The sequence below is a fragment of the Asterias amurensis genome, chromosome 1, assembly GCF_032118995.1.
Source record: "Asterias amurensis chromosome 1, ASM3211899v1".
NCBI lineage: Eukaryota > Metazoa > Echinodermata > Asteroidea > Forcipulatida > Asteriidae > Asterias > Asterias amurensis.
In genome coordinates, this window is record NC_092648.1 from 13765808 (window position 1) to 13783907 (window position 18100).

General features: G+C 38.0%; 1 protein-coding gene across 3 annotated transcripts in view; it reads left to right on the forward strand.

Moving 5' to 3' along the window:
- Positions 1–18100, forward strand: part of LOC139946571 (uncharacterized) — a 169023-nt gene that overhangs the window by 8935 nt on the left and 141988 nt on the right. For all 3 annotated transcript variants that reach the window (XM_071944284.1, XM_071944269.1, XM_071944276.1), the window contains exon 6: positions 5038–5136. In XM_071944284.1, coding sequence (XP_071800385.1) covers positions 5038–5136 — 99 coding nt within the window. The remainder of the gene's footprint in view (positions 1–5037; positions 5137–18100) is intronic.

Genomic DNA, 18100 nt, shown 5'->3' on the forward strand with positions numbered 1-18100 from the left:
TCATTGGGAACAGTTCCATTTAATGCGTCTTTTTACACCGCTAACCCAGATGAAAAGACACACATGGTATTAACGTGTGTAGTGTGAACAGTTTCAAGGGATGTGTGTGTATCATGGGGAGTCATGTCACCAGTTTGCTCATCACCTCGATTAAATGTGAACTCCTTCTGTTTTTGTTTTTCCTTCCCACCACATTCACACTGAGTCAAGTTTGCGGAAGATGAATTAGTGGCTTTCTATGACAAACACAAGTTATTTAACGTAAAATATTAAATGGAAAGGGACTTCTGCATAACGAAGTTTGAAAACTGGCCGAGAGTTCTCTTTAAGAACTTTCAAAACTCCATTCCAGTGGTGGAATCCATGGGATATTCTCCTCAGCAGTCATTTACAAGAGTAACATGAATGTCATTCAATCCTGGAAGTTTTAATTTGACCATGTCTTAAATACTTCTTGTTTGTTGGACCACATGGCATAATAATAGCCTACCCAAGTTAAATTGGCCAGAATTCTCAGAAACAAGGGGTCGATTGCTCAAAGAGCAAAGATTTATCTTAAGATGAAGTATGAAGTCACAACACAAATAAACATTATTTTGATTGAAAACTCATCTTTGTTTTGCATCTTAGTGGTTTGTGAAATCATGTCCATGTGTTCTGAATGACTTTGTGACTTGATATCACCAAATATGATAAGTCACAAAATCATTCAATTTCTGATGATCAGTTTAGTTGGTGTAAAGTTGCTCACTGCTTGCAGGCCTGATACTTCATGGAGGCAATGTCATGGAGGCAATGAAGGCAATTGCCTCCATGCCCACTGGTCATAGCCTTGGTGCCCTTAAAATGCTCCAGTAGAAATTTACAATTTCCTCTCAGGGTGCCCTTTACCAAAGAGAAACTGCATTGGTGCCCCTGCACTTTCAAAAGCAGAGGCCTGTTCTTGTACATAGACTGAAGTTACTGAACAAACTTAAAAAGAAAGTACAATCTATAAATCCACCACCCCACACAGTATCTGCTATACCAGTGTGAAAATGTTGACAAGTTTGTATGGTATCCCCAAAGGTGGGTAATGGGTATTTGTTTCAAAATATGCCAGAAATCTGCTGTGGAATCATTCATTTGTCATTAGTACTTATATTAGACCTTCTCTTGGTTATCCTGAGGGACCACAATAAGGTATTTTTTTTAACAGATACAAAATATTTGTCTCAACAAACTTTGTCAGGGTTTATACCAAGCAGTCCAAATAGTGATTTTCACTCTAGCCTTCCCCATCTACATGTACATAGAGAACATATCCTATTTCATTGGTCCTGCCAACATTTGACTGCCACTACCTGCGCAAAAAATATCCAATTTCATAGGAAATGATTGCAATTAATGACACCCACATTTCATCAAGTGTCTCCAATGAACCACAATCTGTTTATCTTTCCCTCGTGTCAAAACACTGGTCCTTTTTACAAGAAGACAAACATCAACTGATTTTTAACAAGCTTGAACCCTGTGAAAAAGTGCAGCTACATGGTTGTCCTGGAATATAGAGAGAGAGAGAGAGCGAGAAAAAAAAGTCTGTCTGTCTGTCTGATGGATGCCGTCAAGAATGAGCAGACACTATTGTATGTCACGCTTTGATTGTTTCAGTTCAGTTGACTTTCAGTCTAGTCCAGCCACATCAAAATTCCTATTACTTGCTCAGATAATGTATGGTGGTTTTTTTTTCTTTAAAAAGGTGAATAACCATGATTGAATAAAGACCCTCTGTGTTTGATGCAATACCTCAGCACTCCTCAAAAGATTATTTTACAGCTAGTTTCTTTTGTATAAATCATCAATTGGTAGTTTAATTGTTCTGACTTGTTTTTCTTGTCTTTCCATCTGAAAGAAGGTTGTTGTACTTTTGTAGATTTCCTTGAAGGCATCAGTTTTCGCTTTTGACCTTGTGGATGTACTATTCTGGGATTACACGAGGAAACAAAACACACTGTTTTTTGATGGTCTGTGAATTGGCATATTGGCTAAATATGTAAAAATCGTCATTGAATAATCAATCAGAAAAGTTAACACATGGGATTCAGTTTATGTCTGGAAAATATTACTGTAAAAATTAGCCTATTGATGGATGTGTTTGACAATAAACACAACTTATTTCGTTAATGTGTTTGCTCTGAATGCCATTAAAACAAGATTTGCAATTGTATTGTAAATTTCCATCACATCACATTAATAACATGTCAAATTAATCTGGATTTGTTTGATAAAAAAGGGGCTTTAAACCCCTCAAACTGCTGTCCTTGTTACATTTTTTAATTGACTCATTTGCATATTATAACAGGTGTGAGTAGGTCTTTGTAACTTATTGTTGTTAATGTGTTTGCTCTGAATGCCACAAAAACAAGATTTGCAATTGTATTGTAAATTTCACATTAGTTACATGTCAAATTAATCTGGATTTTTGTGCTAAAAATATGGCTTTTAACCCCTCAAACTGCTGTCCCACTTACATTTTTAATTGACTAATTTGCATAACAGGTGTGATAAGGTGTTTATAATTATTCTTAAATGCGCAAAATTGTTATAACCTGATGTTTGAAAAATACAATGTGAATGATGTTTCATTATTTTGATGAACGTTTATTACCTGTCAAAATTATCTGGAATTTGTTTAAAAACAGGGGTTTATAAACTGTCCCCTTACACTTTTAATTGACTAATTTGCATGACAGGTGTGAATAGGGATTTAAGGTTGAATTAAGCTTTGTGATGTAGGCCTACTTATTTTATTCTTTACAGAAGTGGACAAGAATTAGAATAACCGAATGTTTAAAAGTTCCTAATGTGAATGATGTAACACAATTTTGATGAACTTTTTTGTGTGTCAGAATTTCTGTTTTATGAAATTATGGACAGACCCTGTGCATACACCCCTCCCCCTCCACCCGCCCCCCAAAGTCATAATGGAAACACCTGCATGTGTTTGCGACACTATGCAACTGTCAGCCAATGAGGTGCCTTCTTGTACCCTCATAGGGGGCACTGTACATTTGTAGGCCTGATGCTTCATGGAGGCAGTGAAGGCAATTGTCTCCATGCCCCCTGGTCATTGTCTTGGTGCTCTCGAACCAGTAAAAATTGAAATTTCCTCATACATGTACGATGTAAAATAGGTGCCTTTTACCGAGGAGAAAATGCCTTGGTGCACCTGTCTTTTCAAAAACTAGGCATACATGCCTGGCACTGCATACTTGTGATACTCCCAATAAAAAATATATCCCCATGGAAATTTTCTCTGACTGTTTGGAAGTTGTAGGTCAGACAAGTAGGTCTATCCTGGCCCGTATGCTTTATTTTTGAAAGGGCAAGGGCACCAAGGCATGTTCTCCTTGGTAAAGGGCACCCTATAAGGAAGTTGTAAATTTCTACTGGAGCTTTTTCAAGGGCACCAATGATCAGGCCTGTCTATCTAATGAAAGAATGAATAATACCTTCAACATTTCTTTATTCGTGTTTAACACAAAAGTAACAGCTAGCTCCTGGTAACTGATACAACTTGCCTGACTGCCTAGAACCTTGAAGTTAGATTGCTACATGTGGATTTGTCATTCATGTTTTATAATAATTAAACCCCAATAAACATAGACCTTTTCATGTCCTATTTGCACATTCTCACATGTCTGGGTTTCTTGTTGATCAGAACTGAGTCATAATGTTTCATTCCATAATGGCAGACCTTGAAACAACCCATGGCATCCACGTACATTGCTTTGGTGCTCTGTGCTTTGCTGTGGTGTCCTTTGACAAGTTCAAAGACAACTTTAAATTTACCTCATGAAAAAGTGCCCCTTAACAGGGGAAAATTGCTGTGCCCTTTCAAGAATGAGATTCAATGCCTGTATTGTCTTTTTGCATTATGCACTCATCAAATTAATACCATAGGTTGTGTTTGTCAGGGGTGGTGGGGACCAGACTATTTTCATCACAGCATCAGTTTGGTTACATTGATTTGATTTAAAGAGGGATAAAACAGTTGCCCCCAGGAACAAATTTCATAGAACTGCTCAAGCACAAAATGTAGCTAAGTGCAACAATATGTTGCTCACCAGAATAAGGTTACCAGCCAAACTACCATGTGATGTTTACAATTTGTGACTGGTATCCTGCTCATTTCTGCTGAGCAGAAAAGTGTTGATCACTATTTTCTGCTAAAGCAGCGCAATGAAATTGGGCCCAGGACAGGTCCACAACAGTCTGTGATAGTGCATACATCTCTGGTGAAAAAAATGCTTAATTTATAAACCCATTCTTTACAGAAAGCAGGTTGCTTTAAGTGTCATTTGGACACCCCACTCATTTGGACATCCCAGCAACAAAAGTTTAGCTCTGATTAACTGAAAAATCTAAGAAAGAAAAAACATTTTAGTCTGATAGAAAATAACAAGAAGATAGAAGTAGCACTTAAAGGCAGTTGACACTATTGGTAATTGTCAAAGACTAGCCTTCACAGTTGGTGTATCTCAACATAAGCATAAAATAACAAACCTGTGAAAATTTGAGCTCAATCGGTCATCGAACATGCGAGGTAATAATGAAAGAAGAAAACACCCTTGTCACACGAAGTTGTGTGCGTTTAGATGGTTGATTTCGAGACCTCAAGTTCTAAATCTGAGGTCTCGAAATCAAATTCGTGGAAAATTACGTCTTTCTCTAAAACTATGGCACTTCAGAGAGAGCCGTTTCTCACAATGTTTTATACCATCAACCTCTTCCCATTACTCGTCACCAAGTAAGGGTTTATGCCAATAATTATTTTGAGTAATTACCAATAGTGTCCACTGCCTTTAAGAATAAATGACATACAAAACTGCATTTAAAGCTTTCGTAGAAACAACTACTTCAACAGAATGCAAGTTAGATAGAATGTGCCTGAAGGTAAGTGTGACCATCTCAAGTAGAAACTTCTAAAGTCCGAAGTTTTATGTTCTTCTAGAAACAAATTCCTTGAATTTCTGATATTTTTGTTCTTATTTACAGAATAAATTTACATTTGGAAATCACTTCTGTCTCGTCTTTGAGTTGCTTCATCCCAAGCCACTGCACCAGTATTTCAAGCCAATCTCCCAGGGACCAAAGGTATTTAGATTTATTTAATCATCTAATCTTTTTTTCCACAGCTCTGGTTATTATCATCCTTGTGCAATTAGATGGAGTTAATATGCATTTCATATGAAGGCATTACTTTAGATAGATATAAAGGGGCTCTGCTGAGCCAATGTTTAAACACAAACCGTTGCAGAAAGGTTTTTCCTTTGCATTTTGTATCGGTTGCTAACATGAACTGAGAGCTGGTTTTGCTGGTAACTGCAGGCCTGGAACTTCATCTTTAATTCTTTCCTATAAAGGGAATTTCCTTAAAGAAAATCTTGAAGAGTTTACAGGAACTTTTTGAAGGGGCACTCAGGCCAAGGCCAGGCCAGCAAAGGTTGTGGCATTTGTGTTATTCCAAGCCTGTGAAGTAACTGGGGGAAAAAATTGTTCACATGTTGGAAGGAAAAGCACTGTCTTAGAAAAAAAACAAGTAATAGGCCCTAACACACTGAGTTTATAACTGATTGTTTTTCATTGCACTTTGTCATGCAAACTTGTGGGGTTGTGTATTGCAATTAGTAGGGTGTCACCATACACTGGCAATTGAGCCTGCATATTTGCTCACACACACACTCACACACACAAGACCTCTCCGAGAAATAAAGCCCACCTCAGTTCATCTAAGATATATTGCATATTTGCGGGGGAAGAATAGTCGGCGCGGGTGAGTGCAGTAATCACCCCATGAAATAGATACGCTTAAGTGGAACCACCAACGTTCGAAGCATATTAAAGCAACTTACGTAAGTGGAGTTTTTTTTCTTCAGCTCCACGTAACACCAACCTTGATAGTGGATGGTCGCCATTATCTCCAGTCTCCCAGTACGTGACCATTGATTGGTCTTGTTATAATATAAGCCTGGCCCTGACCTAGCCCCCTGGATGCCAATGAGGGGAGGAGCTGAGGCTAATTCCCAGGGTAGTGTGTGATTACTGTTGCCTGGGTGAACAACTATGTTTTCTGGAACCCTGGGCAGTGGGACTGAGCATCTGAGAGACGAAGTCCTGTCATGGTGTTTTGGCGAGCATTTTTAATTTTAAGTTTTTAGTTTTTCTTTTGTCCATACCGATTGGAAATTAATTGGAAAATCACATAAACTGTGTGTGTAAAGTAACCCAGGTAAAGCTATTAAAACATATTTAACCACTAGGAAATTAAATACTTTAAAGTACTTTAAGACACTAGGCTGTGCGTATGTGTAATTTACCAAATGTCTGTACTTAACTATCGAAATACCATCTGGTCTATATGAATACAACGGTCAGGTCCCATCGCCTGTTTGTTTTTCCTCGTTTTTTTTCCCCCAATTTTTTTCTTCTTTCGACACTGATAACCTTTTCTATGGGACAGACACTTCAATATTGCGAGCACATAAAGCCATTAGACGCTCCTTAAAGAAAAATTGATCCGCAGTCCCACCTGAGAAGGGAATAATCTTTCAAATGTATTTCTTGGAGTGCACAGTCCTCATTAGAGAGAAAAGCTGGGACTGTAAGATTTCCCCCATTTTTGAGAATTGCCAGGGGACAGAGTGATCAAATTAAATAGCGGGTACCGTTAAATCACTCCTCAGGGTTTTATAGCTGGCATTCTCTTTCTTAAAGATCGCTAAACAGCATCAGTTTTTTTTTCTTCTCTTTTTATGATGCCTTCAATCCCTAAGTGCACTTGCAGACACCGGTTTATCGCTGAAAATGAGAAAAACTTTTCAGAGACCCGAAAAATCTTTAAGAAGCCTGCGAGGGATGTTGTCCTGTCGCTGAATGCATCTTCAGAGGGAATTAGTTCAGTACAATCTAATAAGGTGAATATTGAGATATGAACGGAACCAGCTGTAGCACTACTATGATTCGATCTGTCTTAGAATGATTTGGTTGAGATAATGTGGCTTGGGGGGGTGTATGCACTAATTGACGGAAGGTAATTTTGTGTCATGTTGGAGGGCATTATATGCACTAATATGGTATGGTAAAACCAAACTACATGATGTGTGAATGTTGGTTCTGAAAGCCCCTTTTTGATCCAGAGAAAGGTTTAACAAGTAAATATTTACAAAATGTGAAATGAGAGAGAACAATTGTTTAATAGAAATAAGGAAAATGAACATAGAAAAGCTGAACATTTTTTAAAGTTTTTAAAAGTGCAAAAACAATTCTTAAAATAAATGGAAAGCCAAGAAAATTAAATGTACAAATTTTATTTAAAAATTGACATGATTGTTTTAAACAAGTAAATAGAAGAGCAATTAATAGTAATGATCTATAAAATAAAAAAAAATGTACTTAGTCTCAAAGCAGCCCTGACAACAAATGAAACCAAATGTATTTTACATGCCAGAACTTTGTGGGAAGTGAGGCAGTCAAACTTGAACATTTGATTAATTACATTTGATTAATATAATGAATTGTTTGTAGGCCTATGTGGCTGGGTCCTATAAACAAAGGTGCTTGACATTTCTATGAAAGTCGGTTATTAGTACAACTCATGGTACAACTGATTTGCAACTACACCACACTCCTTCCCCTGAATTAAAACAAGAAATAGATAATAATAAACAAAAATATATAGAAATATAAGATTGAATGGAAAGGGAATTTTTTTTTTTTTTTACAGTCTCAAATGGAGCGAGTGTGATGATTAAACTTTTAGGGGAGCTGTTCAGCAGATTGGAAAGGCACTCTAGCAGTAATAACATTACTCTGCTTGACTGCATGTTATATTACTACCTGTCCGAGCCACCCCAATCCACAAGACAGAAGACGTTTCAAATTACACCGACCTGAAACGGGCCGCCAAAGAGGCAATTTCCCTGATTTGCTCCGCGCAAGCGAGCGCCGTGTACTTTACCTCGTCACAAGCGCGTTCTGCTATCAGGCTAACTAAATGACTCTTTGTGTTCAATTTCCATCAAGCAAGGTAGGAGGACAGACAAAAAAAATTCCTCACTTGTAGTATTAGAATGGACGGGGGAAGAAAGCCCTGTAGCTAAGAGGTATCAGTTTACACAGTCGTTTCTAAACAAAAAGAAGAAAATTTAAGTTTTTGTTTGTTGTTTTTTTTTTTCTCTCGGTGCTTTTTGTTTTTTTTATGTCATTTCATGATGTTCCTCCAAGAGATAAGTTTTTTTTTTCGGGGCTGTTTTGGTTTTTGATTGATTACAAAGTTGGGGAGATTGTCACGTTCAGCAATTGTCAGGAGGTGATACAAACTGCTTAATGAAATTGGATGGAAACCGGCTCCGGGGGCAAAGAGAGAGAGAGAGAGAGTCGGTTTTCATTTAGTCAAAGAATTAAAAAAATTGAAGTCAATTGATCATATTTAGGCATCAAATGTGTAGTCTTAAGTCTTTGAATTTCATGTTGGTTTAGTTCATACATTGAACAATAAATGCTTTCTGAATGCTGTGGTTGAGAGCTCTGTAAAATATTGTATGTAGTTAGTTAGGAATAACTGAAGAAGTTTTATTGAAGCAAGCCGACTGGTAAGAGGAATGTCAGTTCCTACCTTCAGCTCCACTGACTTTCTGCTTGTTTATGTTTTCTTCCTTGTAGCCTTGAACCTAGAGAGGCTTTCTGCTTGTTTATGTTTTCTTCCTTGTAGCCTTGAACCTAGAGAGGCTTTTAGTCTTGTTTTGGGCGACTTGCATTAAAAAAATAAAATAAAATAAAAATGTTTATTTTGCTGTTAAGTGCTGTACTCATTTACGTGAAAATTGGAGTAATCAAGTTGATTTGTGTAATTTAAGTCAACAAAAAAGAGAGGGTTAAACTAAATGGTTTCTTGCCATATTCAACCTTGCTTGTTCCACAATGTATTAGAACTGAGGCCATGTCAGAATGGGCGCTACAGCCATGGCTCTGGCTAGACTCATCATCATTGGACGTCCTTAGCAACACCAGTAGCAACAGTTATAGCTGTGGCTGTAGCAGCCAATTTGGATACTACGGCCTAGGGATTCCATGAAAATGACAATGTCTTTTTGTGCAGAGTTCTAATTAACTGTTTCAGTGCCAAGGTCATGATCTAGTTTACGTATTCAGAAAGCGCCATCATCACGTGTACGTTTTTGTTGTTGGTAGACCTCCTCAAAAAAGTGTCGTCAGTTGTACCTGTTCGACCCATTATATTCATGCCATTGACTTTGAATGTACCAAGGAAACACAAATTAGCAAGATATATTATGATTTTGTTTGTGAAGGAGACATTTTTTCTAATTCAGAATTTCAAAAGACCTTAAAAGCTGGTAATTTCAGGTTCAAAATGTAACAAAATAGCGAGCATGAGTTAAGCCTCTTAGTAAGTTGGCCAACTCTCGGATTTAACATCCTTGTTTGGGAGAAGGGCAAAGCAAGATAATCCTACGGTTAGCATACATACACGTGTTCACTTTCACCCAGGAATGTTCCATAAGTGTGAAGTGAACATTGGATGGTGGTGTTTGAGATTAGACATTTCCCAGGAATTTCCTGGGGTTTTATTTCCATGGAATCATGTCTGTTTAGTGTGAAAAAGGCTTTACTGTATGTTAGATGATTGGCATTTTGAGTTCAAAAGAAAAGGGGGCAAACACAGTTCAACTTGTTTAACTACAGCTCAATTTCACAGCCAGTATCAATACAGAATTTTAATGGCAATTCAGTACTCATTAAATAAACACCGTTTAAGAAGTAGTTAAAGTTCATCAAGTTAATAAGAAGTTAAAGTTCATCAAGTTATAGTACCAGTGACAATCAGTAACTTGTGTTTTTATTACCTCGTAATAATTATGGCTAGGCAATAAAGGATGGCTTTGCTGGCAGAACAGTCCATCTTACAATGCATCATGAGATAAAAAAAATAAAAAATCCAATCAACACAAACAACCATTGAAAGACCAATAAACTTGAAGTTGTATTGGATTTTAAACTGGGGAGGAAGGTTGGTGGTAATGCCAAGTATGTGATAAATAGTCTCTCTTTGTGGTGGTTCTGAAAAGAACTTGTGTTGTAACCACTAACCAGTGCTCTGATCATCTTCAGGAGAAAAGACTAGTGATGAAAAAGTATACATTTCAGCCCAATTTCAAAGTTGTCAAATAACTTATAGGCTTCTCAATGTGATGGCACTTGACATTCAAGGAAATTTTGATTTGAACCTGGCCCTAGTTGTCCTGATTGTGAGATTAGACCTGTTTTTCAGTTTTAAAACCTGTCATCTAATACTTGACCTTTTTAAACAAGATTTGGGATCAGAAATCTCACCAAATTGGCAAAACTTAAAAAGTTTGAATGCAATAGTTGGAGGGAGTATAAGATCAAGTGACTTGTGAGATTGTGAGTGCTCTGGCAAGAGCCTGAAGTGACTGGATTCAGGCCTGAAGCTCAGTGAATATTAAGAGCTCCATGGGCCTTGTAGCGACATTTGACTTGTGGCGAAAGCCACTCATCATCAAGGAAATGGTAACTGGAAATACACAAGTGAAAAAGTTTCCTTGCATGCCAATTTTGAGAAAGTACTGCCCTCTGAGCTATTGACGAGAATACCAACTTACCCTGTATTTATTGGGACACACCCAGGCCTTGAACTTGGGAAAAATGTAAGTTTGTATTGGAACCTTGCAGAGAGGGTACCAGAGGCAATTGCTGTGGATGTTGTGGGTTCGTTCGATGCCTGCACACTCATCTTTGTCTAAAAACCTACAATCCCGGCCATATCTCGTTGGGCCCCCCCTGCCCCCTTTCAATGTTGGTTGTGTTCTGAGTTACAGTTGGTTCCAATTGCCGATTGTGTTCTGAGTTACAGTTACAGTCAACATTGAGCGGGGGGCGGGGGACAAATGTTTTGAATGTGAATGGGAAGTGCACAGGGAATTGTTGTATACAACGTTAGGAAAGGGTGGCCCAAGCATTTTGGCCGGGATTGTAGTAGTGTAAAAGTGTGAAATTTTGCACGACTGTTGTACGGATATTTACATCAGTGCTCTCATTCGTTTTATGTGGATTATAGAACCTTCATGAATTGAGCACACAGTGTGAGTTCTTTAGCCTGAACTTATGCACATTGTGTCATTTTCTTTGGAAGTTGAATACATTCCTCAGTCATGCACGAGGCTGTATGTCTAGTTAGCATTCTAGTCATTACGTAGCAGTGTGGTTGTACCTCATATAGCACCACGAAACCTGTGGAAATTACACTAGCTTCAGTTTTTTTGTTATTTTGTGTAAACTTGAGGGTCAGCGAACATACATATTAACTTTGTTAAATCAATGCCACACTTCATTCCATTTCATCAGACCCGATCCCTTAATAATCTCTCCACCTGCTACAGCAAAGACTTTTGCTACACTCTGTGCACCGATTGACTACAAACTTACTCAAAGGCACTGGACACCTTTTGGTAATTGTCAAAGACCAACCGGTATTCTCTCTTATGCATAAAACAAAAAATCTGTGAAAATTTTGACTGAATTGGTTTGGACTCAGAGTTGCAAGAGAATAATGAAAGAGAAAACACCCTTGTTACACACTTTTGTGTGCTTTCAGATTCCTAGGAAAGGCTTCAGGCCCGTAGTCTTTTAATATTTTGACTGAGAAATTGTACTCTTTCCCAAAAAGTACACTACTTCAGAGGGAGCTGTTTCTCACAATTTGATCAACAGCTCTCCTGTGCTCATTGCCAAGTAAGTTTTTATGCTATTATTTTAGGTAATTACCAATAGTGTCCAGTGCCTTTAAAGGCAGTGGACACTCTTGGTAATTGTCAAAGACTAGTCTTCACAGTTTGTGTATCTCAACATGTGCACAAAATAACAAACCTGTGAAAATTTGAGCTCAATCGGTCGTCGAAGTTGTGAGATATTAATGAAGGAAAAAAACACCCTTGTCGCACCATGGTCACACGAAATTGTGTGCTTTTAGATGCTTGATTTTGAGACCTCAAATTCTAAATCTGAGGTCTTGAAATCAGTTTCGTGGAAAATGACTTCTTTCTCAAAAACTATGTCACTTCAGAGGGAGCTGTTTCTCAAAATGTTTTATACTATCAACCTCTCCCCATTACTCGTATTCAAGAAAGGTTTTATGATAATAATTATTTTGAGTAGTTACCAATAGTGTCCAGTACCTTTAATGTGAGAGATGTTGATTCTACTGATAGTACAGAAAAAAAGGAAACCAGAGTGTAGTTACATAGATCCACCTGATGGGCCATATTTGGAAAAGCTGATTGAATCGAGTGTGGATTGTCGGGAGCTCCTTTGGTGTTGTCTCTCTTCCCACTGATGTGATCTTGTAGTGGATAGATATCGGACGAGCTTTTGATAAATGGCAGGGGACTTCAGGGTCGGAGCATCCTCAAACACACTGGAGCTCAGCGACATCAATATTTTGTTATAATTTTTTAACCGGGTACCTTCACACCCTTTTTTAAAGGGGAATGGCACTCCTTCGGAAATCAACCGTTAAAATAAACAGTGCATCGTAATTGCATGAAAAGCTTGTATTGTTGTTTGGTCGGCTTGTACTGAGGAAAAATTTCATGCATGGTTGTACATGTATTTGGTGTAAATTTTTGAAAATTGTCGTAATGAAACTGAGGAATCCTCTTGTAATATCTAGAGACATGGCCTCCATTCCCCCCTGATCTTGGCCTCCGTGCCAAGGGGTTTCAAAAGTGTCCCATAGACTTGCAGATTTTACAGTTGAAGTGCCCCTTTGCAAATTGAAAATGGCCTTGCCCTCTCAAAGATGAAATTCCTGCTGTGAAGAGCAGACTCTAAAATGAAAAGGTATCAGGTAGGGCTGACAATCCATTATATACTCAAAACTCTGACCTGAGGCAGAATTCTAACCCAGGTCTGCAGAGATAAAAGGCAGGGAAAAGATAACCGTAAAACAACCTGATCCTCAATAGAAAACACAATCACATCTCAAATGATCCGTCGTAATATGATCATATTAACAAATATATATATATATTTTTAAATTAGAATAATAACACTTAGTCTGATTATGTTTCTGTGTTTTTGTTTCCTTATTTGATGACACACAGTGCGCTTGACCAATCAACAATCACATCTCCAATGACCCATCATATCATGACCATATCAACAACTGATATATTTCTAAATAAGAATAGTTACAACAAGTTTAATTAAACGTTTCTTTGTTTTTGTTTCCTCATTTGATGACAAAAGGTGTGCTTGACCAAACAACACTCATACCTCAAATGACCCATCATATTATGACCATATCAACAAATGATATATTTTTAAATTAGAATAAAACCAACAAGTTTGATTACGTTTCATTGTTTTGTTTCCTCATTTGATGACATAAGGTGAGCTTGACCAAACAACACTCATACCTCAAATGACCCATCATATTCTGACCATATCAACAAATGATATATTTTTAAATTAAAATAAAACCAACAAGTTTGATTACGTTTCATTGTTTTGTTTCCTCATTTGATGACATAAGGTGAGCTTGACCAAACAACACTCATACCTCAAATGACCCATCATATCATGACCAGAGTCAACATAATGATATATTTTTAAATTAGAATAAAACCAACAAGTTTGATTACGTTTCTTTGTTTTTGTTTCTTTATTTGATGACACAAGGTGCACTTAACCAAACAATGTCCTCGATAATTACAGTTTAGTTTAATAATAACAACATTACACAGATCTTCGTACATCCTCATATAAAGATTGGACAGTGTTTGTAAACAGCAGTTGTCAGATATACTGTATATCACGGTGAATGAATACAACAAGTTTCCTTTAAATGCCACACAGTGATAACGCTCTGTGTTTATGATGTACATATCACAATACCGGGATGCTATCCCCTCGTATTGCTTGTGGGACTCCAACCAGCTGGTCCTAATTACTTTTAATCTCCCGGCATGGGTTCCCGTATTAACCGAGAGGAGAATGATTGATTGGTCCATTATGAAGTGGGGCCTCGCTCTCCGATTGGCCGGAGAATCGTCATCGGCCAATCAGTTCGAGGCGATGATGGGATTGTATGTAAATGAGGTATCCGCTTACATCGGGCTGTGAAAGTACGATGGGAGATTCTTACCCTGGGTGGATGTGTTATTGTAACGTGTAGATGGTGTCGGGTTTATCGGCGGCGGCGTGCTTAAATCGAGCTGGTCGAGTAGATGGGGAAGTTTAATGTTGCAGGAAGATTTAATATTTGCTTTCTTTCAATGACTACCAAAGGTGGATATAATATCAATGAAACACTTCACAATATTTTGTAGCTCTAAAAAGCCATTGAAATTTGTTTTATCACAGGGATTGTTTTTTTAGATATCATATAATAAACCACAAGGGAAACTGACTGGGATTGTTTCAGTGGGAAGATAGTTAATAGATTTGCAGGGGATAACCAATGAATATTTATTAGGCTTTCCGCTGGTCTAAAGTTTATCGTTTGTGGGTTTAGTATTACTGCGATTGGAAAATATACAGCTGTGGCTTAAAGAATGCACTATAACAGCAGGCATGTGTGCTACGCTTTTCAAATGGCAAGGACGCCAAGGCATTTTCTCCTTTGTATATAGGGCACCCTATGAAGAAAATGGTAAATTTCTACTGATAGCATTTCAAGGGGACCAAGGCAATGACCAGGGGGCATGGAGGCAATAGCCTTTGTTGCCTTTGTGAAGTATCAGGCCTGTTACAGAACATCACTTTATGTTTGTCAAACAATAATGATGATAAACTTCAGTTGATATCAGGACACATTGCAGTGCTAATCTTAAACATCGCTTTTCATAATAGCAACAACAGAAGAGACACTCTGGTATTAGCACCTAATGACTCCTAAAACTATCAAGTCATCAATACTCATCAGAAACTCATCTGTGGAAAATCGCTTCCACTTGATCCTTGTTACAGCGCGGATGATTTGTCTTAATCATTTGCAACAGGTCTCCCCTGTTGTTACAAGACAAGCAACTTATGCTCCTTCCTGGCCCTGCTGGGCCTGGAAGAGGAAGAAGATGCCACCAACTACATGCTACCGACCACCAGGGTTTTTCCCACGGATGGAATCTGCCCCCGTCCCGGCAAAGAGTGATTGAGGATAAATAGAATAACCAGAAGGCTATCAGTTTTGTTTTGATAAAAGAGATGCAGCGGGCCAGATAATGATGAATCCAGACGAGAAACATGTGCGTTCCTCTTCTCCCTGGACGCTATCTTGCCTTGCCTCCTCCTCCTCATCTGTAGGTAGTAACTGCTGACTTAGGATGTGTATACACTGTGTATACAAACTTCACTCTCCGGGCGTCTAACCTGCTGATAGGGGAAGAATGCCTTCACATGGCTTTAGGCTGGGGCTCGATAAACACGATCAAAAGATTTTTCCACTCAGTGGTAAACACCATTTAGGGTTCCCACGTCCAGGGAATCTCCCGGTTGTCTGTGTGTATTTATGTCAATTTAAATATTTGAGAGTGATACCAAGCGATAAATCTTGTCATTATTGGGATCTAGATTCTCTCGTACCCTGTGACTGTGACATTGTTAAGGAATGGAAGAGGGTTAGCTTGGAATTTTTTCTTCTGATTCATCAGGTTGGAATAGCTTTGATGACAAAAACAAAAGTCATTGAGCACTTTCTTGGTATTGTTTGATGATGATGATCATGATGATGATGATGATGATGATGATGATGATGATCATGATCATGATGATCATGATCATGATGATGATGATGATGATGATGATGATGATGATGATCATGATCATGATCATGATGATGATGATGATGATCATGATCATGATGATGATGATCATGATGATGATGATGATGATGATGATGATGATGATGACTGTCCTAAACTTTGAGCGAATGTTTTTATTGTGGATACATTGTGTTCTTTTTAATTGATTAGCAAGGTGACTTAATTGAAAAATGTACAATTGCACATTTTGTGACTGTTTGATTATTACTCCTTCAGGTGTGATATTGTTGGTCTTGTAGGGGGAAGGCAAAGTAAAGGGCCCTCTAAAGAGGAATGTAAATTTGTACTTAAATTTTGCAAGGTGCAGCAAGGGCCATAGAGGCATAGGGGCAGATGGGCAAAGAGGCATAGATAGGGGCATAGAGGCATAGGTGCATAGTTGCATATGGGCATAGGGGCATAGAGGCATGGGAGCATATGGGCATAGAGACACATGGGCATAGAGGAAGAGGAGCATAGAGGCATGGGAGCATATGGGCATAGAGACATATGGGCATAGAGGAAGAGGAGCATAGAGGCATGGAGGCATAGAGCATAGGGGCATACATGTACATGTAGAGGCATATGGGCATAGAGACATAGGGACATAGATGCATAGGGACATAGAGGTAATCACCTTGCTTGCCTTCAAAAAGTATGAGGGTTGCATAGCGTGTCATAGTCTATCGCATCAAAGTTCTGATGGCTGAGTCATCAGAGTGTGGGTTCAAGTCCTGGTTGTGACACTTTTAAGAAACTTGCATTTCAGTGTAATTATTTCACATCACGCAGTAATAAATAGGTACCTGCATTCTGCAAGGACAGAGATTGTTAACATGATCAATAGGCAACCTGTTTGTCTAATGGCTTCTGTTGCTGCATACTCCAAATGAGTTGAGCTGGATGCTAATTGGTAGGGGCTTTGAAGAGCCTACTGAACTTAAACAAAAAGCGGATAATGACATTTCCATTTTTATTACAGTATGCTTGATTGCTTGTAAGACCAAACATTTGACCGTGATGCTCTGTGGCGTCCAATTTGCGTTTGAATACCCTTGCTTTTTTTCAACACTGACAAAACATCAATAAATGAGTTTTCTTTGTAGGATCATAAAGCAGCCTGGTGTAACTTTGAGCTTCAACTAAGTGCTGTCTCTTTGTATACTGTATTTGTTCTGAAGTTACTGTCAAAAATAGATGCGCTACTGTGATGAAAGTCTGTGGGCATTAGATGATTAAGCACTTAACCTCATGGGATAATTGAATGGTTACAAAGACCGGAACGCTTTCTTCTCTCTCAACCCTTTGTCTCTGGCGTCTGATTGTGGTTGGTGACACTCTCTCCAAAGGAAAGCGCCAAACTCTTGTTTTAATAGTAATTAAAGACTCTGTTTTGACGCGGATCGTTAGGGATTGGGGGGAATATTAAACCAGACTTCTCTCTTCTGGCCGATCTGTGGCTTTTCTCTTTGTTTACCTTCTGGTATTACGTTACAAAATGTCAGGAATTATTTAACGGCGGTGTGACAGTGACTGGAATATGACTGTATTGTGTGGTCATCGAGCAGCAGTCAAACCAGATTTATATTTCAGATTAATAGTTTTGTTTAAAGTTTAAACAGATGTTTACAAATATGGAGTTTGTTTGATAGCGTTTTCAATATTTGTTGTTGATTTACTTAATGTTTATGAAAAAATAATCTTTAAGAATTTTGAAATCAAAATGCAAAAAGAGACATTGTATGCATTATTAGTATCAGTCACTGATTGGTATCAGTCACTGATTGGTATATTGTGTTGAGTATGCAAAGAAAATTGATCGTATTAGTTTAAAATTTTGTTATTTTATTGTTATGCAAATTTATAGTGGATCAGTTGATTTATTTCTTTAGTAACATAGAAAACTGTTTAATATGGTACAAAGTGGAGAACTTTGCAGTATCCTCTTGTTATGCAAAAAATAAATGTTCATGTCTGTAGAGGTATTTTTTGTAATAGTGGTAAACTTGTTATCTTACATCAGCATTATTTCCATGTAAATACAAATTTCCAAAATGTGAAGAAAAAAAAACTAAGTTTGCGTCCGAATTGGTGGCTATGGCTACATCTGTTGCTTAGGTCAGCATATGCTTTGGTCATTACATTTTGAAGTGGTGTTGCTGATATAGCCATAGCCACAGACACTGGCTAAGTCTTTACATAGGATGCCACGTGGCGTGTGT